A 24,298-nucleotide genomic window follows, 5' to 3' on the forward strand; every position below is an offset into this window, starting at 1 on the left:
GTAGGTGTTTTTCTTCAGTGAAGCTACCAATTATTTATAATACTTCGCCATTCTGTCCGTATGTGCACGTATACATGTGTGTATTGTTTTTTCCATCAGTTTAATACATGTCTGTCTGTTTGTCCATGTTATATATATATATATATATATATATATATATATATATATATATATATATATATATATATATATATATATAATCCATAAATCTAATTTTTGTTGATTCGAGATTCAACATTAAATTGTACATTTTTAAGTATAATTAAAGAGTCTAACCCAAATTTAAATCCAAACTCAAACTAAACCTTCAATGCATGTGGCAAGAATCAAGAATGGGACTTCTCATTCAGTAAACCAATACTTTGGGACCATATATATAATTTTTCACTGCACTATATGGATGAGCAAAATATTATAGACACTGAATCCATCTTACAATATGGATTCTGTCGTGGTAACTCCACTCAAGATGTTCAAGGATATAGAATTGTAATCACAAGGTCATGATGAGTTCAAATCAATAATAGACAACTTAGGTTGGTTTACTTCCATGTGATCCTTTGCTGATTAGGATAGTATCACAAAAAAAAAAAAATTTATTAACTAAATACACATAATTAATATATTAAGTACATAATTTATTAACTAAATACACATAATTAATATATTAAGTGCAGACACATAATATAACGTTGACCCTAGTTCATGGTACAACAATTGGTATAGTGGGGTTCTATGACTTCTATCCAGGATTTGATCATTATATTATTACGGAATCTATGCACAATGTCTCAAACCTGCAATTAGAATCATGCAGCTATATGTTATCAAATATAACAAATCTTTGCCAATAATTAACTTTGTTTGCAAAGGAAGATAGCAAGAGAACCTTATATTCTTTGCCGTACGGAGAATGATCTTCTCCCTCGGCCCCTCCACTTCCAGCAAGAGAACCTTATTATTATTGTTTAATTTGTTCACTGCATATCCCACGGTATAACCAATACACCCTTTTTAATCGATTTGGCTAAATCTACGACAGTAAACGCCACACTACCACCTAATATTTCTATAAATATCTATATAATAATAATATATTAAGGCAAATTAAAGTGTACTATTCTGTATGTGATTAAAGTGTTGTAAAAAATAGTTTAAAATGGCATAAAATGGCATGTTAAGTGGCTATTTTGTGGTACAATTATAAGTGGGGTCCACTTTCGATTTGGGTCGGGTTAAAGTGGATTCGGATTCTTCGTAGTGAGACGAAGAGATCGATATATTGTACGCTCAAAACGGATAATGGGTGAATGAGATATTGATTCTCAAAGTAGACCCATTTGAGTTGGAAAATGAAGGGAAAAAGTGTGCTTTTGTCCCACATTGCTTTGGAATGAAGATTTTCCCCCCTTATATACAAGAGCTCTTTTGAAGCTTGTAGAATTGTATAGCATAGAGGCTCTCTCGCGCGGGGGGATGGGGGGTGCAAATCAAATTCCAACTAGCAGAGATTGGAAAAGGCTTGATTCAAGCCCGAGCGCCGGCACTTGGGGGCACGAATGTCGTCCAGAAATTGGCTGGCCTTGCGGGGACAACTCTCGTGCAACAGAGTCCACGAGAGGTTGGGGGCACGAATGTCGTCCAGAAATTGGCTGGCCTTGCGGGGACAACTCTCGTGCAACAGAGTCCACGAGAGGTGAGACCGAACCCTGTACGCTATAAACGGTCAGGAACCCGAAAGTTTTGACTGTTGAGGGGACTGAATTCATCTGTTACGGAATTAATTGTCTATTAATTCCAATTTTGAATTCTGAATTCAATTCCCAGGTAGTGGCCTGCTGTTATAGCTGTTGGAAGGCAGCTTTAATGTCATTTTTAATTGCCATAATAAAGGCTATTGGCTCCTTCAACCCTATATAAGAGAGGGTAGAGGCAGTAGAGTTTTACACACACAGAAAACATAGAACACGAAAGTTCGTTTTTTCAGCTTCAAAACCTCTCTGCTTCTACTCTTTCTTGGCCTACTGTGTTCATAGCCATTGTCTTGCTCGCCGGATTCCTTGTTTGAGTGCTCAAACATTGAATCATTAGCAAGTTTTATCCTGGGAAGCCTAGGCCACAACGATCCTAGCATCTTTGGGAGGTGGCAAATAAGGTTTTAAGGAAAGAGTGCTCACTTGACTCTTGCAAAAACCCAACACCAAACACTAGCCACTTTTCTTCATCTTTTCTTTCCTTCTTTTCAAAAAATAATAATCTTATTTTTTAATTATTATTTGTGTTTTCTACCAACGGTACCAACATAAAGTCCTTATCAAGATAGGGATTGCAAGGTTATTATATATATTTGTATACAGGGAATCTATCTAATTAATGTGTCCATTAGATAGTTATCTATTATGACATATGAGCATCTATATATAGTTTGGTTTGCATGTTTTTAGCGAACACTGTTGGAAATCATCGAAGAGAAAAGTTAGCAATGAAGAACAAAAGGACTTGATGGAAGCTAAGTACTATGTTGTGAAGGACTATGGGAAGAGGAGAACGGATGAGTAATGAAGTAACTAGTTTTGTGATCATTGATCAAGTTTTGTGAAAGGGCTGTGCCTGGATAGTTATGACATGGATTGGGGTCTACCTTAAGAGGTGGATTCAGGTTATATTAACAATCTTTGAACTTTATATTCACAATTTTAGAACTGAATATTCACAACCAAAAATCTTTTTGAATGCTACTCGCTCGAACTCACAATCTTCCAAATGGAAGTCCAACTCGGGTACCACAACCAAAAATATTATATTATTGAAAACAATTCAGCGAGTAGATATTCAGTTCTATAATTATGCATATAGAGTTCTTTAATGGCCCGTTTGGTTCACGGAATAGGCCGAGAATGACATAACATTCCCAGTAATAGGCCTATTCCGTTGTTTGGTAACCATTTCTATTACCAGGAATAATATTCCTGGTAATAGCCTATTACCTCAAATAAGGTAATAGCTATTACTAGGGCCCCCCCTGGTATTAGCCTATTACTGAGCGCTCAGGAATAGATTTTAGAATTTATTTCCTTTTTTATCCCTTTCTTTAACCTAATTTTTTTTATCATATATATAAATTTATCCTATTTCACCACCGTCGTCGCCGCCACCACCATCACCGCCGCCGCCACCACCACCATCGTCGCCGTCGCCACTACCACCATCGTCGCCGCCGCCACCATCACCGCCGCCGCCACCACCACCATCGCCGCCGCCGCCACCACCACCACCACCACCACCATCGCCGCCGCCACCAGAACCACCACACATCGTCACCACCGCCACCACCACCATCGCCACAACAGTCACCGTCACCGCCCCCACCACTGTCACCGCCGCCACCACCACTACCACCACCGCAACCGCCGCCACCACCATCGTCACCATCGCCACCACCGCCACCAGAACCACCACACATCGTCACCACCGCCACCACCACCGTCACCATCGCCACCATCACATATTTTTATAAGGGTATTTATGTCTTTTAAAACATATTTCATTTCTATTCCTTAAATCAACCAAACACTGTAATATAATTCCTAAAGTCTATTCCTCCCGCGAACCAAACAATAGAATACAAATCCTATTCTATTCCTTGCCTATTCTATTCCTTTTGGAATAGCATTCCTATTACCTCAAAATTCATTCTGTGAACCAAAGGTGCTGTAATTGTGGATATAGAGTTATGAAATTGTGAATATAGAATTATGAAATTGTGAATATATAGAGTTCAAAAATTGTGAATAGAGTTATGCAATTGTGAATATTGAATTCTTGAATTTTGTGTATTGAGATCTAAAATTGTGAATATTCAATTCTAATATTGTGAATATAGAGTTCAAAAATTGTGAATATAACACGGGTCCACCTTGCAAGGTGAACATGGGTCCACAACATAATTTTTTGCTGTACCACTTGGTAAATTATACTGTGAAACATATATGGTCCACAGAGTATTGTGGACCATGGTCCAAAACGGTGCCCTTTTTTATTGAAAAAAATAAAAATAAAAATAAAAAAAATAACGGTACCCGTTCCGCGTAAGTAGTTCTATTTGTATAACATATTTAGTTTCATTCTATATACATTGTAGTTTCATTTCAGTACAACTACACTTTCATTCAACATTATACATACAATAGTCTTATTACAATGAGACATGTTATTGAATTTCATTTTATACACATTGTAGTCTTATTACAACACTATTAAATTATAGTTCTAATTCAACTACAGTTTCATTGGACAGTATAATTCCAAATATGTGAAACTGTTATTCACTTTCATTTTAATTATATACACTGTACTATAGTTTCTTTACAACACAACTACCGTTTCATTTTGATATAACTACAGTTTCATTGGACAATATACACTCAAATATGTGAAACTGTTATTCAGTTTTATTTTATATACACTGTAGTTTCATTACAACACAACTACAATATCATTTCTATTCAACTACAATTCTATTTGACAATATACACTCAATATGTGCGACATATTATTCATTTTCATTTTATACATACTGCAGTTTCATTTCAACACAACTGAAATTTCATTTCAATTCAATTACAGTTTCATTTAATAATATAAACACAATATGCGAGACCGTTTCATTCATTTTAAATACACTGTATTTTCATTTTGTTATGAACACACAAAAAAATACGAGATCTGTTAAAATGTAATGATTATCATTTCTTTACTTAAACAAACAGCACCATTTTTGAACCATGGTCTACAAAAGCTCTGTGGACCATGGTTTACAGTATAACAATCGGTACCACTACACAGCATTTTTGTAATAAAAATACTTAGTGGTTTCATCTTATCTTAGGGAATAAAGAGGAGTAAATCTAAAAACATAATAAGTCTCAATTAAAGTTATATCCCTCATTTATGTCCATATTTTTAATGCTAATCATTTTGTACATTGTGCTTTTAGAGTTGTACTATATAATTTTTTGGAGAAAAATACCACTACCGTTATAACTTCCGTTATCTTTTCCATCATTGTTACCATGCACATGCATCCACCATATATTCTCTTATATTTTTTAATGATAATAATATTTGTAGACATTATATATTGAATTATTATAACAAATAAATTTGATTTCATATAAGTTTTAATTAGTAGGGATTTGTTAGTTATTTTTAAAAAATATAAATATTGGGCATATATTTTTGCGCATCGCACATATAAAAAACTAGTTATTATTAGAGGATTATACGACCCAATAAATCATTATAAAAATCTCTACTTTCTACTCGTTTTTTTTTTTTTTTTTTTGAAAACTACTTTCTACTCCTTTATTTTGGGTTTATATTATTCTTACGATCCATACCATATCACACACGGACACACTTTCTATAAATCTTTAAATCTTAAGCTAATTTTATTTTTTTCACAAACAAGACAATCAAAATACTTCTATTACACATTCTTGTGCTAATTTATTAAAAACTAGAGGGAAAAAAGTTTATAAGTCTATTTACCCCTTTATTCTCTAAACTTTTAATTTGTCTAGAACCAAGCTAGATGTTAGAAGCCTATTAGAAAAAGTTGGAGATGCAATGATTTTCTTGTGCGTATTAGAAAAAGCTGGTGGTTGTTGTTGATCCAATCCTTGAGGTCCTCCGACCCTTGCCGGTTCCCGTTGATTCGATTCCTGAGGTCCCATCCGACCCCATGGGTAGGGTTTGTCGACTAGCCGCGGCCCTATTGGGGTTGTTGGTATGGGAGAGGTTACGGGTGTTGCGTGAATCATGGGAATTGTGGGTGTTTGATCCGATCTTGTCGTAGCTAGGGATAAATAGCACGCTCGAGCCTGACGTCGAGCTGTCAATGAGAGCACCAATGATGGATTATATTAACCCGGGGGTCCGAGTTAATTAACCTGATTAAATGAACGAATTATGACAAGTACGGATTAAATGAATAGAAGATGATGTAACGAAATAAAGGGACGAAATGTGTACCAATATAAGTCACGGGGACAAATATTGTATTAATTGCCTATGAAATGCTATTACAAAGATTCAGATAATGTAATAACAAGACAAATTGTGGATTAGGACAGATTGTGTCTCAATAGGACAAGGATGAAGGTTTTTATACCCAACTTCGCCATAACAACCCTGGAGGAAATGGTGGGAAGTCATCTCAACCGCCTTGGACCGCAACACACGCCGCGAGACTCGGACAACGCGGAGACCCAACCGCTTGGCGAGCACGGAGCTCGGCCAAGTGGCCGACCCCGGGGTGGGCGACCTCAGGGTAGCCGACTACACCATGGCCTACCTCGACCATGGTCTGGGTCCGATGCTTCTGGCTTTATCCGCTTCATATTATTCCGTTCCGGGTCCATATGCAATTATTCCATCATCTAAATAAGTATTATGTTATAATTACTTATGGATAGCTTATCTCATAACGTAAAAATTATAAAAACCTTTTTTACTATTCAAAATATATGCAAGAATGAAAATTTATCGTTCTAATGATTTTAATGTCATAAAAAGAAACGAGAAATTATAGAAGCTAAGTGTTAATAATTAATTAAAGTCCTATTAACTTTTGTGTTTCAATAGATTGAAAAAGTAGCTATGAAGCATTTGTAACAGAGTCTATGAAGCATTTGTAACAGAGTCAGTAGTGCTAAAAAAAATTCAAGTCCGACAACAAGAGGATAATGAAAAATAATAATAAATTCCTAATAGATCTCTAGAAGTAGCTATTTTACCCATTCGTTTAGAAATTGTTGCAATAACATGCATGAAAATTAACAAATCAAACAAAGAATATATCCATGATTCTGGTATTAAGGTCATGAGTTTGATTGATGAATGCAATTAAATTGATCAATCGTAACAGATAGGATTACAGAATAATATATCAGTAGTCTACCACTAAAGACTCCTAACTATTAGGCTAGTAGAGTTAGACTTAATCTCCTACCACAAACTAATATACTATAGACATAACAACAACAACAACAACAACAACAACAACAACAATAACAACAACAACAACAACAATAACAACAACAACAATAACAACAACAACAACAACAACAATAATAATAATAATAATAATAATAATAATAATAATAATAATAATAATAATAATAATAATAATAATAATAATATGAACCGTACTAACACACCCCTCAAGCACAAGGTGGGTGAAGCACAACATTGAGCTTGTCCCGTAGTAGAGCGAACCTCGGCCCAGGTAGCGGTTTGGTGAGAACGTCCGCTAGTTGAACTTTGGTAGAAATAAAGTTAACCAGGAAGTCCCCAGAAGCTACCTTGTCACGAACGAAATGGTAGTCAATCTCCACATGTTTCGTCTGAGCATGGAATACCGGATTGGCACACAGATATGTAGCCCCCAAGTTATCACACCACAAAGTAGACGGCTGTCTAGAGTGCAGCCATAGCTCACGGAGTAGAGATACAATCCACGTGACTTCAGCTGCAACATCGGCTAGAGCTTTATACTCGGCTTCAGTAGAGGAGCGGGCCACTGTGTGTTGCTTCCGAGAGAGCCAGGAAACAAGATTAGACCCCAGAAAAACAGCAAACCCACTTGTACTCTTCCTGTCAATTGGGCAACCGGCCCAATCCGAGTCTGAATAAGCATGAATTGCTGTAGTCGAGGACGGTGATAGCCGTAACCCATAATCAATAGTTCCCTTGATGTACCGTAACACACGTTTGACCATAGTCCAGTGATCCGTAGTGAGTGAATGCATAAACTGACAGAGGCGGTTTACCGCATAAGAAAGATCAGGACGTGTGATAGTGAGATACTGTAGCGCCCCTACTATACGCCGATACTGTGTCGGATTATCAAACGGTTGATCTGACGAAGATACAGCGTGTGTCACAGAAGCTGGTGTTGCTAGTGGCTTGCAATCCAACATCCCAGAGCGATTTAATAAGTCATTCATATAGTGCCGCTGTGACAAAACCATGCCCGAGCCTGACTGTACTGTTTCAATCCCCAAGAAAAAACCTGGTCTTCCGAGGTCCCGAATCTTGAAGGTAGAGGCCAGACGCTGGAGTAAGGAGTTGACCAAGGTAGCGTCACTTCCCATCATGAATATGTCATCAACATACACTAACAGATAAACCTGTGACTTAACCGAGGTGCAGCAGAAAAACGAGACATCGGTCTTGGATGAAGAAAAACCAGCCGAAATCAGGTAGTCATGCAGCCGTTTAAACCAAGCCCTCGGAGCCTGTTTAAGGCTATATAGAGAGCGCTGTAAGAGACAAACATGACCTGGGTGTGCTAGATCTTCATACCCTGGGGGCTGCTTCATATATACTGTTTTAGCTAGATGCCCGTTTAGAAAGGCGTTATGAACATCCAGCTGTCGTAATGTCCAGTTGTTCGTTACAGCCATAGAAAAAAGGATACGAACCGTGGTTGGTTTGACAACCGGGCTGAAGGTATCAAAAAAATCTTTACCAGCTACCTGATTGAACCCTTTGGCTACGAGTCGAGCTTTGTAGCGCTCGACCAAGCCATCTGCAGTCCGCTTAGTGCGGAAGACCCACTTGCACCCAATGATGTTCATAGTCGGATCCGGTGGAACTAGACGCCAAGTCCTGTTGTGAGCAGAGCATTGAACTCTTGGTCCATAGCGTCACGCCACTGTGGGTGCCCAACTGCTTGGGAGTAGCACGTCGGATCAGTCGTTGCAGTTAGGGCCTGGAACTCTTCGGTGGTTCCTTTTGTCATGTGACGAAGGCGCATGACATGCCCCCTATCTTGAGGTTGTGTCCGTTTAGCTCGTTTACGAGGCCAGACAGGTGGTGCTGCGGGCTCAATGGCTAACAGTGGTGCTTCTCGAGCCAAGGGAATAGGCTCAGCTACTGGGGACACAGACCCTGTAGGTATAATGGGACTAGAAGCCCACGGTATAGATATCGGTGTAGCAACCGTTTGTTGAGAACCTGTAGCAAAAGGGAAAATAGATTCGTTAAACCGCACATGGCGACAGATATAGGTTTTCCCGCTAGTTAGGTCCATGCACATGTATCCCCTATAAGAAGGTGGGTAACCTAGGAAGACACAAGGTGTTGAGCGGTATTCCATCTTATGCTGATTATATGGCCGTAGATGGGGGAAACATTCACACCCAAACACCCGAAGAAATTGATATGGAGGGGGCTTTTTATAGAGACGAGAGTAGGGACTTTCATAATTTAGGACTGAGGATGGGAGATAATTTATTAAACACGTGGCAGCTTCAAAAGCGTAGTCTCAATATTGTTGTGGGACGGACCCTTGAGCGAGGAGAGCCAAGCCCATTTCAACAATATGTCTGTTGCGGCCATCAACTCTCCCGTTTTGTTCAAGCGTGTAGGCACATGACTGCCGGTGATTAATTCCCAAGTTTTGAAACGTGGTATGCAATTTTCTGTATTCACCCCCTAGGTCCGACTGTATAGATTTGATAGAGCGCGAAAACTGCCGCTCTACCAAGACACGAAAGGAATCAAACGTTTTATAAATGTCAGATTTTACCCTTAATGGATAAAACCAGCAATAACAGGAGAAATCATCAACAAATAATAGAAAGTACCGAAAACCACTATACGAGATTATCAGGGCAGGCCCCCAGATATCTGTATATAATAGATCTAGTACATTTTCACTACTATTATTTACTCTATCTAACTTGAAACGCGATGATTTGCCGAGGCGACAAGCTGAACACGACCCGACTGCGTGACTATTTGGAGTGACCGAAACATGTGACAGGATTTTATTTTGCACCACATTGTGAGGATGACCAAGCCTGCAGTGCCACACGACCGGTGTAGCTCAAGATGAGACAAAAGCAAACGGACTCCGGGAAACAGAAAGTGCATACACACCTCCCGAGGTGGGACCCTTAAGCAGAACTACCCTGGTTTTGGAATCCTTCACAAAAAAGCAATTGTCATGAAACTCAAAAAATACTCGATTTTCCTTAGCAAATTTCTGAACAGACAATAATGGTACGGTTAATTTCGGAACATATAAGACATTAGACATATGCAAGGGTTTTGACACGGATTGAATGGATACATGGCCAACCCGCGAGATAACCAAACCTGTACCATTTCCAACGCGCAGGGTGTCGGGGCCACCATATTCGTCAGAGTTTGTCAGCATGCTCGCGTCAGGAGTCGCATGTGCCTAGGCCTCAATGTCGGGTACCACGCATCCGGAGGTGGTGCGGCTGCCGTAGTGTCACCGGAGACGCCTACGTTGGCCTGGGCGGGCGGCTGCGTGTTGTAACGCTTGTAGCAATAAATCGCCTAGTGGCCATGGGATCTACAAATCTGACATCTCGGAGATCCCTGGCCACCATTGCGTCCGCCACGGTTGTTGTTCCGGCCACCATTACGACCACGACGGCCACCATCTGCATGCGAATTCCCGTTGTCGCGCCCACGACCTGCGTACATGGCAGTGTGGTTGCTGCCACTGCCTGCATCTGCCGGAGGAGCAAAGTCCTCGCCGAGGATAAAATCTGCCGCCTGCAGATAATCCGAGAGCGTGGGCAGACCAACTGGTGCGTTGGCCGTGAGCGATGCAACATATGACCTGTACTCCGAGCGTAGACCGCGCAGAACGTATAAGTTCTGCTCGGCCAGTGAGAGTGGTGAGCCGGCTTGTGCAAGAGCTTCGACTAGAATCTCCGCACGCCCGTGGTAGTCCGCCGGAGATGCGTTGCCCTGCCGGAGCGCTTGGAATTGACCAAGCAAATTCAGGCATCTCGCCTGAGTATTGGAGCCGAGTGCCGTGGAGATGGACTTCCACACCTCTGCCGCCGTATTCCGGCCAACCGCCAAATGGAACACCTCATCCGACATTGAGGAGATTAGGAGGGAGAGGATCGACTGATCCTGTTGCACCCATGCCTTGTGTGGATTCGGGGTAGGCTCGACTGTGGTGGTTCCCGAACTAGATTCGCCGACGGAGGAAGCAATCATGGCCGCCGGACAGGGGTGGCTCCCGTCAATGAATCCGACAAGATCATGGCTACGCAAGAAATGGAGCAGCTGGGTACGCCAGAAGAGAAAATTGCGTTGCGTAAGCTTCATTGAAATAAAATGGTGAGCTCCGGCGAGGGGGTTGATGCCGGCCGGGGAAGAGCCACCGGCGGCGGAAGGGGTTCTTTCCGAGGAGTTGGAAGATATGGTGGGTTGCGGAAGATTTAGAGAGAGAGAGAGAGGACTGTTAGTTAGGCTGATACCAGATGAATGCGATTAGATTAATCAATCGTAACAGATAGGATTACAGAATAGTATATCAGTAGTCTACCACTAAAGACTCCTAACTATTATGCTAGTAGAGTTAGACTTAATCTCCTACCACAAACTAATATACTATAGACATAACAACAACAACAACAACAACAACAACAACAACAACAACAACAACAATAATAATAATAATAATAATAATAATAATAATAATATGAATCGTACTAACATGATTCATGGCAACAATACTCAATTGGGTTCATCATATATGATTTTTCTAGTGATGTTTACTTTTCTTGTGTGGCTTGTAAATTATTAGACAAGAGCATAATTTCAATGTTACACACTTTCAAATAGTGATAGTAGGTTTTCATCATAATCAAAACTTTTAAAAATAATAATAAAAAAAATAAACAAGTAATTCTATCCTAGTAGATTGATTTGATTAATATTTCTTTAAAAAAATAAAAGGTTTGAGTTTAATTTGACTCTCTATGACAATATAAGAATTGGATCTGTATTATAATTTTAATTTATCTGCAAATTAAATAATCCTTCTATAATTTTTTTTTAAAGTTAAAAATTAAAGGTGCCATCCAATAATTTTAAAGTAGATAATTAATATTAAAAATAATATTATATAAGAGCAAGCTTCTTCAATACCTTTTCATATATAGAACTTTAATATATAAACAAGGGATTAACATTTAACATAGAGGCATAGAGCTCCCATTCTCCCAAACGATAGGGAGGAGCTCATCATATTATTTATTATTTTTTGATTGATCCCATACACACACGCCCACGCAAGTACTCCCTGCACCATCAATGGCGGCTTATTCCACCTTGGAGCAGTCCATGTCGGCGCTGATCTTATACGGCACGCTAATGCCGCACTTGCTGAGGACGCCGGCCGCCCTGTTGACGTCCAGACTGACACCCTTGGCGGCCGATTTTATGCAGGAGCAGACGGCCTGGCGGTCGGCGGTGGCGGCGGCGGCGTTGTAGAGTGAATTGATGCCGCTGCAGCAGGCCGCCGGCACCTGCTTGCCGCTCCCCATGATGTAGCCCAGGCAGGGCATCAGGCTGCCGTACACGGTGCTGCAAGAGATGCCGGCCTCCGCGTAGGGCGCAATCGCCACCATGCAGAGAAGAACTGCTGCACATGCTAGCTTGTATTGTGTAGCCATTATATATATGTATGTATTGATGTAATATGAATTTGGCTTCTTGTAATGAGAGGTGTTTTGATGGAGAGCTCAAGAAGGTATTTATATACCAGACTTTGTGGAGTAGGTAAGCTTAGTTGAGGATGATACATATACATATATACTCATGCTGATATATATGTGTGTAGCCTGTGGAGATGATTATGGATCGGATATCATTTCCCATTAGTTTTTGGGTTAGGGCAATAGGGCTGGCTTATGAATTCATAATTAATTAGTATTGAATGATGCAGAAGGTGTCAGGTCCTACTCGGGGGCTCCGGGGCGCCTAGCACCTAGAGCGCCTAGGCAGCTGAATAATTCGAGTATGTTGTCTTTCACTTTTCCATTCAGGACTAGGAGTTGTTAGACTGTTATAATCCCAAACTAGTCAAATGCATATGTTAGATGGTTAGTTGAGTACATAGTTGGAGAAATATAAAAGAGGGGTAGACCAGCAGACAAAAAAACCACTTGATCGAGTTGAATGCCAACTCGGGTGAGTTGGGCACCGACTCAGTCGAGTTAGGCGTCCAACTCGACCGAGTTAGACGTCCAACTCGGCGCCTAGGTCGCCTAGTCGATTGGTTAGTCGATCGGCTGACTAAAAGCCGCCTAAGACTGAAATCGCCTCAGACTAGGGTCGCCTAGTGCCTAGGCCGCAATTTAACAATAATGGTGTTGATAGTTATTTTCTTAAACTAACTGAATATGTTATCATATTCCCTAATTCATAAGATTTATATAAAGATATTAAAACTACTTATATATATAATTAATACTCAGAGAATATAAATTTTGTTGACCCAAGTCAAAAAAATATCAGCTTAGGTTGTTTATAGTTGACTGACTCATATCAAAAAAACTAATACAAAGCTCCCAAAGAGAGTTGAACTTGAAACAACATTATTATAAATACCAAGCTAACGTATATCTGTCTGACCAACTTGACTAGGATTCTCCATTTACAATTTAATTTTATAGTCCACCATCTATAACTTTTTAAAAGTCTTACAAATTCATTATATACTATATATGTTACTATGGTGTGTGTTGTGTATGTATACATACATATAAAAAGACAGACAAGGAGAAAATGCTTCTCCAATCAATTCGAGTAAAATGGTAATGTTATAATGGCTTATAGCTTACGACTTGAATGTGGTAATTAAAGATATGATTACCTTAGCACTAAAAGTTGTAGGATTTGGGCAAAGCAACAGATGAGACGGCAAAAATTGTTATCTTCTCATATGCACAACATACATCGTGGCCTTAATGCACCATAACATAATGCTTGCTGCACTACCAACATATATTATTTTTGTTCATTCTCCTTTTTTTAAATGACGAGAAAATTGAAACTTGTAGCCACTACTAAAAGTGTAAACTAAATAAACTCTGTCTTGTGATCTTAATAGTAAAAAGTCACAAAGAAGTAAACTAATCAAGGTTGCTCGATCGATTTAAATCAAAAAGGTCAAATAAGTCACTTTTACTGGAATCAAACTTAACTTTGAAGTTACCAAACCAATAACCTGACTAACTTAGTTGGGGTTGTCACATTTATCCCCATATTGCACTATGGGAACCTTGGTTTAAGTGATATTTGCACAAAACATGGTGAAATTTAAATGCATTGGTGATATATGTTTGGGGAATTAAGTTTATTATTTAATTAAACTAGCTACTTTATATTTCACTAGTGTCTACATTTTCCAATGTCAAGTTTCGATTAGACCTCATTTGGGGGTAGTTCTCCCAACAGCTTACAACTATTTTAGATTTATTTTGTTTTTAACACTGCAATTGTATTACATTTCTAAAAATGAGATTAATTAAGTTGAGTAACGATCAGATTCTATTTACTTCCTCATGAACTTGGGAGCGGGTTCATTGGTTCAGGATATAATCTGGCAAAACTGAGAACCTGTGTTATCAAATATAGTGTTGTTAGTTTAAGTGCACTCTATAAGTTGGGCAATCACTTTGCTACTTCTCCCCACCAATCTAGTGGAGATGTCGAACGTGTCATTAAGCATTAACGAGTTGGCAATTTTGCATATATGATCAACACTTGGAGAGCAATTCCATTTTAAAGAGCTACTATTGGACAACATATAAAAGGTGGCACATCTTGTATTATATATTTTGGCATGTATATAATTTCATGACCATTATCGAATGACTATTATTTTTAGAACAATTAACTAATTGATCAATATGTAACACAATAATAATCACTTTTTAAACTTTTAATACGGGATCGGCTAGAGAGGCGGAGGCGATGGGTGTCCGGAAGGCGTTGAGTTGGCTGAAGGAGATGGAGATGGCAAGCGTGGATGTGGAGATGGATGCCCAGGAGGTTTTTTATGCTTTGCAGGGGAAGTACTGCTAGAGATTCGGGTTTTGATTTGATTATAGATGATATTAACGATGTCGCAGCCTCTATTGATGAGCTGTGTTTCTATTCCGTTAAGCGATCAGCGAACAGTGCTGCCCATTTGATTGCTAGCTAGAGAGGCGGATTGCTATTGGCTTTCTATTCCGCCATTGTTTATTTTGGATGTTTTGCATGCCGATAATGAAAATTAAGTCTTTGTTTTGTCACCAAAAAAAAAAAAAAAAAAAAAAAAAAAAAACTAATTGATCAATTTGTAACATAATAATAATCACTTTCTAAACTTTTAATACGATAAATTAACCACACTTTATAGAAATAGTATATTTTATACAAATTAAAAACTATACATACTTGAATTAGATTTTTTTTTTTTTTGTGACTACAATTTAACCCTAACTTTAGTATCTGTTCAACGTAATAATGTCAACATATTTAATTGGGATGAGACTCGAATTAGATTATTATTGGTAAATATTGATTGTTTATTTATGTCAAGAACTTAATAAGGTTATAATGCAATTCAATTAGTTCAATAATCTAAGGAGTAGGCCCAATATGTTATGCTAAAAAACCAGGCAAATTATGTTGTGCATCTATATGCACCATGCATGGTGCATACAGATGCAAAAACGACATCGTTTTATTAAAAACGCGTGTCTCACTTAAAAAAAAAAAAAAAAAAAAAAATCAGTTTCGATTCCCACCAACAACATTATATTGTGCATAATTTGAACTATATTTCCAAAATCAATGAACTAAAATTCCAGAATCGATGAACTAAAATTCCAGAATCTATGAACTAAAACTCCAGAATCTATGAACTAAAATTCCATAATGAATGAACTAAAAATCCATAATGAATGAACTAAATATCCATAATGAATGAACTAAATATCCAGCATGAATGAAAAAAAAATCAGTTTCGATTCACGTCTAAATATCCATAATCAATGAACTAAAATTCCAGAATCTATGAACTAAAATTCCAGAATCGAAACTGAATTTTTTTTTTTAAGTGGGATGCGCGTTTTTAATAAAAAGACGTCATTTTTGCATCCGTATGCACCATGCATGGTGAATACGGATGCACAGCAGAACGATCCAAAAAACCAATCATTATTGTGTGGACAATGATCCACACAGGGCAATTTATATCCTACACCACGGCGCACGTTGCACTATGCGCCCAGATGCAAAACGATGTCGTTTTAATTATTATTTTTTTTGAAATTTCCCGTCCCAGTGAATGGCAGTAGTTTTTTCTTTAAAAAAAAAACCCGCTGTTCAAGAATGTACATAATGTTATACTAGAATACACATAATGTTATACATGAATGTACATAATTATATAACAAAATATACATACTCTTTTTAAAAGATAATACACATAATCTAACATAATACATAATAAACATAAACTTTTAACATAATACACATCAACTCTTAACATAATACACACAAATTTTCTGATTCGGATGTACATAATTGTATAAAAAGAATGTACATAATTGTATAAAAAATACACATAACTGTATGAACCAATACACATAACGTTGTGAACAAATACACATAACATTGTGAACAAATACACATAATCTCAGCAACTTCCTACCGCGCCTCCCAACACTACCCCAAAACGACGTCGTTTTGGGAGGCGCGCGGCGCACAGTGCTATGTGCGCCGTGGTGTAGGATATAACGATTGTCCACACAGCTGTATGAACCATACTATCAAATAATGTACATTAAATATACAAAAATAATGTTCGAGGCTACCTCATATCGACAATAGTGAAGGTGCATCACTAAAATAAGGAATTTTCTTCAGCTGAAGCTCTTCACATTCATCTGCAGTAGCATTTTTTGGATCAAAAGCATGGCGATCAGGTAAGGGCAAACCTTGTTTGATGCGGCCTAGTCGTCTTGAATGTAGAACTTGCTCTGATGCAACTGGCAACCGAACACACTGATACTCTTCGAGCGCAGAAGTTAGATTCTCCAATCCCCACTTCTCGAGGCATTTACCTAAAACCGCAGCATCCAAAACTGACATGTTTGTACTTCTCAGCCCGTGGGGAGTCGTGGGATGAGCTGCATCCCCAACCAACACCACATTATCCCAACAAAGTTTCTCCAAGGGATCAGCATCGTATATTACGTTTATAAATGGATCCTTTGTTTCTCTTATCAACCTCGCGAACTCACGAGGCCAAACCTTCTCTGCTAATTCGTGCATTTTCTTGACCATTTCATTGCTTACTTTCATAGTAACTGAAGTTCCCTGCATATACAATCATCAGAGAGCAGCAAGATTCAAGAAGATAGAGCATTAAAGTTACCAAAAGATTCATAACAATCCCGCCTAATGAGAAGAACCAAAACAAGTGTACCGATTTTTAATTCATAACAAATGTATGATTTTTGAGGATTTAGGTTGAGAAAAGATACATAGACTGTGTTTAGATATTTGGAGTTAGATCCAAACCAAGCTATCCTAACTTCACCGTAGATAATGGTTGTTTCCTTTTTCCCGTGTAATATTAATAGTGCTAAAGTTTATGAGGTGAAAATTACCTTAAGTTCTGGTTCAGGATGATTAATGTACCAAATCCAGTTTATCCTTTTGTTCAATAGCTCATAAAGCGCACTATGAGTTCTTGATCCCAGGTGAAAGTAAAGGCACCTACCAAGATCTGGATATGCTGCCTTTATGCCAATTATGGCTTCTGAATTCTCATTATTTGAAAAATCAAGAACCCCTCTCCATGCACAATTACCCGAATACCTAACAGGAAACTACATTTCAAACACAAGGCTTCATATTGCTTGAATTCAGAGTTTACGAAAGAAAGTTCATCATCACCTGATTCATACACGAACCTTAGTTTGAAGTCAGGAAGGAAACTTTGCCTGATTGAAGATAAACAGCCGTCAGCAGCAACAAGCAAATCGCCAACAATGGAGATCGTGTCCCCAGTAGTAAGGACCTTCGTTTTGACAGTGACACGAGATTTGTCATCAGATAAAGAAAAGGAAAGAAATGAATGAGCCCAGAATACAATACTTTGGGGCAGAGCATTATACAGAAGGGTATAGAGATCAGCCCAATAAGCTGCTCTAAAGTTGAAATCTTCATCCCTTGTTAATTTCCAGCTGATTTTCTTTTCTGCATCTGTTGCCTTGTGCTGTCAATTGTCAAAACAATCAATTTCAAGAGGGCTCAATTCAGAGCATTATAATATGTTATGAACTTTACTTAGGATATATGGTCGTCATGTGTTGTCCTATTTTTCTGTACCTCCTACATGGTCATTGGCCTCCATCTCTTCTTTCTATGTGCCCATAAACTGTTTGATAAAAGTCCTAAGCGTGTTTCTTGATCCTGGGATATTTTCTGGGTTTTTGTTAACATCTAATATCCTGAAGAATAAAGTCATCCAAATTGAAACCTTTACAAGAAAGTTAAAATTTTCTTTATAATGATGAATACCATACAGGACAAATGGCTTTGGCCAACTCTATACTGATTGGTTCAAGATTCTGGATAATCCATCATTTTCACCATTTGCCCAAACACATAATCTTAGCTTAATTACCATCAATTACAGAGGTAAAAACTAAAATCAGTAAATGATTTTATTTGAAAGAATATACATAAATTCACAGAATCTACCAAAAGTTACTTTAAAAAAATTTTACAAGAGCAACAAAAGCAAAAAGATGATAGTTTTAAGCTTACTTCGTGGATTGTGAGTGGCAGGGTGGACTGATGAAGAAGGTCGGGCTGAGGGAGCCAAGACTCGATGAGTTTCCGGGCCAAAGGGTCGAGTCCGAGTCCGGCGCCGGTGGGACTGCCGGTTGGCAGCGCGGAGGTTTTCTCCAGCACCACCACTTCCCAGCCAGCTCCGATGAGCGCGTGCGCGCAGGATATCCCTGCTATGCTTCCCCCTACCACCACGGCCTTGCCTTTTCTCTTTCCTTCTTCCATTTCTCACTTGTCAGTCTAACACAAATTATTAATTTTTACTTTTTACAAATGAGTTAATACCTCCAATTGTCCATCGAGTATTGTGCTATTATACTCGCACGAGTTTAGCTCAATGGTTTAGTGGGCAGTATTGGAGAGAAGAGGCCAAGGTTCGAACATCGACGGCGGCAATGTAGGAATTATATCTAAAATGGGCAGATTCCCTCTTAGAAGAAGTATTGTGCTATTATTATCAAACTTTCTCCGAATAAACGTTCTTTTAGTATCAAAAAGTGACCAGCAAATATCCTCCTAAAATATAAAAACATGACCACACCACCCATATGTGGTTTTCCGTTAGTAAAGACATGAAAGTGGTATTAACAGTTGGGTACACTTAGGGTGTGTTTGGTTGATAGGTTTTGCTCATAAGAATGTGTATGAAAGTGATTGTTATTGTTTGGTTGATAGGTTTTTAGAACACTACTATGGATTTCGAATACCCCATCAATTGAAAAATCTATACCCAAATAAAATAAAGATTTCATTCTCTTATTCATTCTCAAACACTACTATTAGTAATCATTCACATTCTACCCTAGTACCAAACATGTTAAATACTTTCACCAAAATTCATTAGCATTACCAAGTATTTGATACTCATTCCGATTCTGATTCACATGTGCAAACCAAACACACCCTTAGTTTACCCTTCAATTTAATATCACGTTCACACATTTGCTAACAGAAGATTAAGGGTGTGTCATGTGTGTGTTAAATGGGCTGCCCTATGCAATCAATCGTTATGCTATGGACCCGTGTCCAGCATGCATTGTGGACACGGTAACGGTGCCGTTAGTGGCATAGTTATCTTCCACCATTTTTTTAAAAAATTTCAGACCGCTTTGTTATAGGAGCATATGTTCATAATTTTGATACTATATGTTCATAATGTCAGAGCTCTATGTTCATAATTCCATAACTATACATTCATAATTGCATAACTATATATTCATAATTCCGTAACTGTACATTCATAATTCAATAACTGTAAATTCATAATTTTCGAAACTCTATGTTCACAAATTTAGAGCTCTATGTTCATAATGTCAGAGCTTTGTGTTCATAATTCAATAACTTACATTCATAATTCCATAACCGTACATTCATAATGCCACAAACGAATAACGTCGTTAACGACGAGACAAAATCAAATTTTTTTTAACTGGAATGTCACGTTTTCCCTGAAAACGATGTCGTTTTGGACTCGTGTCCACAATGCATTGTGGACACGAGTCCACAGCATAATTTGCGCTATGCAATGGCCTTGATTACCAATTGTTGTATCGTGCATCAGGGTGCATAATGCATTGTGCGCCTTAAAAAATTTCTCTGTTTCGTATGTACAGAATTGTAAAGTAGAATACACATAAACCTAACATAATACACATAAAAAAAAAAAGTAACGAGATTGGACGGACGGAATAGTGTCCGTCGCACCATTGCATCAACTCCTCACCAATTTATAAAAATGATATCGTTTTAGGTCAAGGCGCACAATACATTGTGTAACCCACGTGGCCGAAAAATTCAAGTATTACATATCGAAGCTTTGGCGAATAGTTAAATATCTAAATGTGTGAAAAACATCATTACTTTTTAAGTGAAATAGTGAATTGTATTTTTCTTTATTGAATATTTTATATTTTATAGTTAATACCACACATATTATATTTGTACTTATATATTAAACTAGTTTTTCTTCGCACTTTGCGCGAATAGGATAATGCTCAATACTTACTTTTAAATAAGTATTTCAAAGTATATCAGCGCAATATTATATAGAAGATGTTCATGCATAGGTAAATAAATGTTGAATTTGTTTATTTAAATCGATAATTTAAAGTATATAAATGCAAGATAATATATGAGAGATTGATTAATAAATGTTTTCAACTTTGTAATAACGTTAATCTAAGTACTAAGTCTAAAAGTGATAGTCTAAATAAATACTATTTTTGGTTTAAATGTTTCTAATTCTCTTTTAGGTAGCATTGTTATTGTTTTAATTTTCAGTACATGTTTTTTTTTTTCTTTTTTTGTTTTGTTATTGGTAGTGTGTCACTGTGTCATGTGCAATTGGTTTATTGGTAGTATCATAGAGGGATTCATCATGCAATGAGATTATGGTGTATGAAGTTTTAGATTTGTCTTGTTGTGTATATGACTGAGATCTTAGTTGTGCTATGAACTCTTTATCTTACAAGCACATGTTGATATTTGGTAGTGGTAGTTTTCCCTACATGTTTCATGTGTTGTGAGACATCTAATTCTAAATTAATTAAATACATATATATTATTTTTTGTTGTAGTTACTAATTTATTTTTTAATTTAAGTAATAAGAGCAATAAAGTGAGAAAATTATGATGTGGACAAAGGTGGACACGATTCCAAAATTGTTCATAATTATGAATATATAGTTTAAAAATTATGAACATAAAGTTGTGAACATAATTATGAACATATAGTTCTGTAATTATGAATATAGAGATTCAATAATTGTGAATATGAAATTAAAAAATTATGAATATATAGCTATATAATTATGAACATATAGTTCAATAATTATGAACATAGAGTTCTGTAATTGTGAATATAGAGTTCAATAATTATGAATATGAAATTAAAAAATTATGAATATATAGCTTTATAATTATGAACATATAGTTCAGTAATTATGAACATAGAACTATGTCCACATTGCAAGGTGGACACAGTTCCACGGCATAATGATTGAATAAAGTAGCGTACATACTTTTCATTCACAATAATGAAATCATTGATTTTTTTTAAAAAAAAAATTCCATTCATTGTTGAGACAAATTGTTTTGAGAGTTTGTTAATGACAATTGCTGTCAATAGATTATGATAATAAATAATTCAAAATATAAGGTTACAATAGATATTGTTATAATAATATAGTAAAAATTAACTTACAAATTTCTTTAGAAGTTTTCCTGCATTGATAAAAGCATAATTGAAATATTAAGTTTTGTTCTCAATAATCAAAAGAAGATTAATTAAATGAAAAAAAAATGAAACTTAAATTTATTATTTTTTAATGAAAGAAAATCAAATGATTATCAAAGTTCCTGATTTATAATCATTGAATACTATGTATTTAGTCGGGCTAATTATTTGACCAAAGTTTATATTAAATTTTATATTTTATTTTTTAATACATTTTAACATATTCGTAGTATATGTTTAACAATTATGCTAACTCTAATTGGAATGATGTTCGAACCTAAGACCTTTCTTATAGAAATTAATGAGTAAGTTAAGAATAATAAATAGTTAACGGAATATTCCGTTAATAAAGTTTATACTAACGGAATTTAAGGTTATTTAAGGAAAGAAAATAATATAATAAAGGGTAAATAAGAAAAATCATTAAAAATACTAAAATCAAAATACTATGAACCATTCATTTTAAGAAATAAGTAGTACCGACACTTTTTTATTCCAGTTAAGGGCCTAACAATACATTATTGGCTCTTATTATAATAGATAGATAATGTAGAAAGTTTAAATTAAACTATTAAAGAGGAGGTATATTGAATAAGTTCATGAACATTATATCAAAATTGTTGTAAATAAGATTTATGGTGGACATTAATAATAACTTTGTAACGTCTGTAACGGATGTAATTATTCTCTATTATTATATCTCTTCATTGTATCTTGTATATATAGATCATTGTACTATGACGAAGAAGAAGGAATAAGATAATCCTGACCTTTCCCTCTCTCCTCTCTGTCTTTTTCTGTTTAACACGTTATCAGCACGAGTGTTCTACTGTTTAACACGTTATCAGCACGAGTGTTCTACTAAGAGTGGTTTGCGTGAATTAGGATTTTTCTTCACTTCGCTCTACATTCCCGGTGAACAGCCTATACTGAATCCGGCAACTGCTGCGTTAAAAAAAAAATAAAAAAAAAATAAAAAAAAAACACCGTCGGAAGAGAAAAAACAAACGTAAGCAAACCCATAAGATAAGCACAAGGAATTGGAGCGAATTGTGTGCTTCTTTGTCCGTTTCCGATCCAGTCGCCTCAGCCGTCGCGCCAATCGATCTTCGCAGCCATCACCGATCGGAAATCCTGAGGCCTGCCGCGGTGGAGACTTCTCGCAATCCAGCCGGTTGATCAACGATCAGACAAGCGGAAGGTGATCGCGACGATGAGGCGAGCCCAGGGCCATCACCCACTCCCTGATCCGACGGTCGGATCACCGGCGATGGCGCCATTGACGAAGGAATCGCCAGAACATTTGCGGCTCCCATGGAAGAGCTGCGAACTATCATCCCTGCGGCAGAGAGTAGGGAATCGAATGATCAGAAAATGAGTAAAACAACTCCATCAACAGCTAAGTATTTATTAAGTGCCTTAACTTTCTTAATAACTTTTTTGGGTTGAATCTCCATTAACTCTTTGACAAGAAAGTTAAAGCTATCATATATACATGTTCTGTTAGGTTGTGGTTTAATGTTTAATGCGTTATCTGTCATTATAAATCATAATCTTTGTAAAATGAAAATCTATCACATATACATGCAAGTCTAAAGGCAATTACATATGATTATTTTTAACTGGATTGCAATATCTGTTTATAGACTAAAATTGTCATGTTTGAGTCACTTGTGTAAAAACGAGTCTAATTTGGTATATATGGACTTTATGGTGTTTAAAGTTTTTTTATTGCTCTAATTGTATATACAAACACCAGCTTGATGCCTAGCTTTTCTGCATTACATAAAAATTACAGTAAAGAACTTTTTGGAGGCAAAGCAGTCTAAAAGAAGCCTGTTGAGGAGAGTAATTAGTGATATGCTTCAGATGAATGAATTAATCATCTTGAAATGTAGCCATTAGTAGACAAATTAGACATGTAATTTAGGTGTGAAATAGGGGAGACTTTTGTTATGAAATGCTGAATGTTGTCAAGGTTATATGTACTGAGTACTAAGGATCAACATGCTGGTCAAGTGCTATCTGGTCTAATTTGATGCTAAATGTTCAAAATTTTCAAATGTCCCATTTGATGACATTGATAGTGAAACTAACAATTTTGTGGATGCCCTTAACACCATTGAGTCTGAATCTGAAAGTGATTTAGATTGTCAAACAAGAAAACAGTTGGATCTAATCTCTTATTTGGAGACCAAGGTAATAGAGGATGCTATGTCTGAAGTCATAGCTAAGTATGCTGATAGCCTCTCGCCTAATTTGACATCTAAAGCTGGTAAAATTCCTACTGGAAAGGATATTTTTGGGGATTACTCTAGTGCAATGCCCTGCAATCATGATTCTGCAGCTTGCGTTTCCTTGGAT

General features: G+C 37.1%; 4 protein-coding genes across 5 annotated transcripts; all 4 read right to left on the bottom strand.

Annotated features, from left to right (window-relative positions):
* Nucleotides 1–791: 791 nt before the first annotated feature.
* On the bottom strand, nt 792–8,642 carry LOC109170988 (uncharacterized mitochondrial protein AtMg00810-like). The gene is made up of 2 exons (XM_019320121.1): nt 7,365–8,642; nt 792–797 (listed from the first exon to the last, which is right to left on the bottom strand). The coding sequence occupies exons 1-2, from the start codon at nt 8,640–8,642 to the stop codon at nt 792–794; spliced, it is 1,284 nt and encodes a 427-aa protein (XP_019175666.1).
* Nucleotides 8,643–10,374: 1,732 nt separating this feature from the next.
* Nucleotides 10,375–11,163, bottom strand: LOC109170989. The gene has a single exon (XM_019320122.1). The coding sequence runs from the start codon at nt 11,161–11,163 to the stop codon at nt 10,375–10,377; it is 789 nt and encodes a 262-aa protein (XP_019175667.1).
* Nucleotides 11,164–11,961: 798 nt separating this feature from the next.
* On the bottom strand, nt 11,962–12,598 carry LOC109170938 (non-specific lipid-transfer protein 2-like). The gene has a single exon (XM_019320070.1). The coding sequence runs from the start codon at nt 12,513–12,515 to the stop codon at nt 12,162–12,164; it is 354 nt and encodes a 117-aa protein (XP_019175615.1). The 5' UTR covers nt 12,516–12,598; the 3' UTR covers nt 11,962–12,161.
* A 4,040-nt stretch (nt 12,599–16,638) lies between these two features.
* LOC109170999 (6-hydroxynicotinate 3-monooxygenase-like) lies at nt 16,639–18,964 on the bottom strand. 2 transcript variants are annotated; one of them, XM_019320131.1, is made up of 5 exons: nt 18,676–18,964; nt 18,347–18,385; nt 17,817–18,121; nt 17,511–17,721; nt 16,639–17,217 (listed from the first exon to the last, which is right to left on the bottom strand). In XM_019320131.1, the coding sequence occupies exons 1-5, from the start codon at nt 18,922–18,924 to the stop codon at nt 16,714–16,716; spliced, it is 1,308 nt and encodes a 435-aa protein (XP_019175676.1). In that variant the 5' UTR covers nt 18,925–18,964; the 3' UTR covers nt 16,639–16,713. The 2 variants fall into 2 exon arrangements, with proteins under 2 accessions (XP_019175676.1, XP_019175677.1); XM_019320132.1 differs by lacking the exon at nt 18,347–18,385 and having other exon boundaries at nt 18,676–18,962.
* Nucleotides 18,965–24,298: the final 5,334 nt, after the last annotated feature.

Source organism: Ipomoea nil, unplaced genomic scaffold, assembly GCF_001879475.1.
Source record: "Ipomoea nil cultivar Tokyo-kokei standard unplaced genomic scaffold, Asagao_1.1 scaffold3384, whole genome shotgun sequence".
NCBI lineage: Eukaryota > Viridiplantae > Streptophyta > Magnoliopsida > Solanales > Convolvulaceae > Ipomoea > Ipomoea nil.

Bases quoted from the DNA above. Each gene is read 5' to 3' on its own strand.
- LOC109170988 (XM_019320121.1), bottom strand. From the start codon at position 8,642: ATGAACATCATTGGGTGCAAGTGGGTCTTCCGCACTAAGCGGACTGCA.
- LOC109170989 (XM_019320122.1), bottom strand. From the start codon at position 11,163: ATGAAGCTTACGCAACGCAATTTTCTCTTCTGGCGTACCCAGCTGCTC.
- LOC109170938 (XM_019320070.1), bottom strand. From the start codon at position 12,515: ATGGCTACACAATACAAGCTAGCATGTGCAGCAGTTCTTCTCTGCATG.
- LOC109170999 (XM_019320131.1), bottom strand. From the start codon at position 18,924: ATGGAAGAAGGAAAGAGAAAAGGCAAGGCCGTGGTGGTAGGGGGAAGC. The intron at 18,386-18,675 runs GTAAGCTTAAAA...TTTCTTGTAAAG, and splicing joins TGCCACTCACAATCCACGAA to GTTTCAATTTGGATGACTTT. The intron at 18,122-18,346 runs GTTAACAAAAAC...GACAATTGACAG, and splicing joins TATTCTTCAGGATATTAGAT to CACAAGGCAACAGATGCAGA.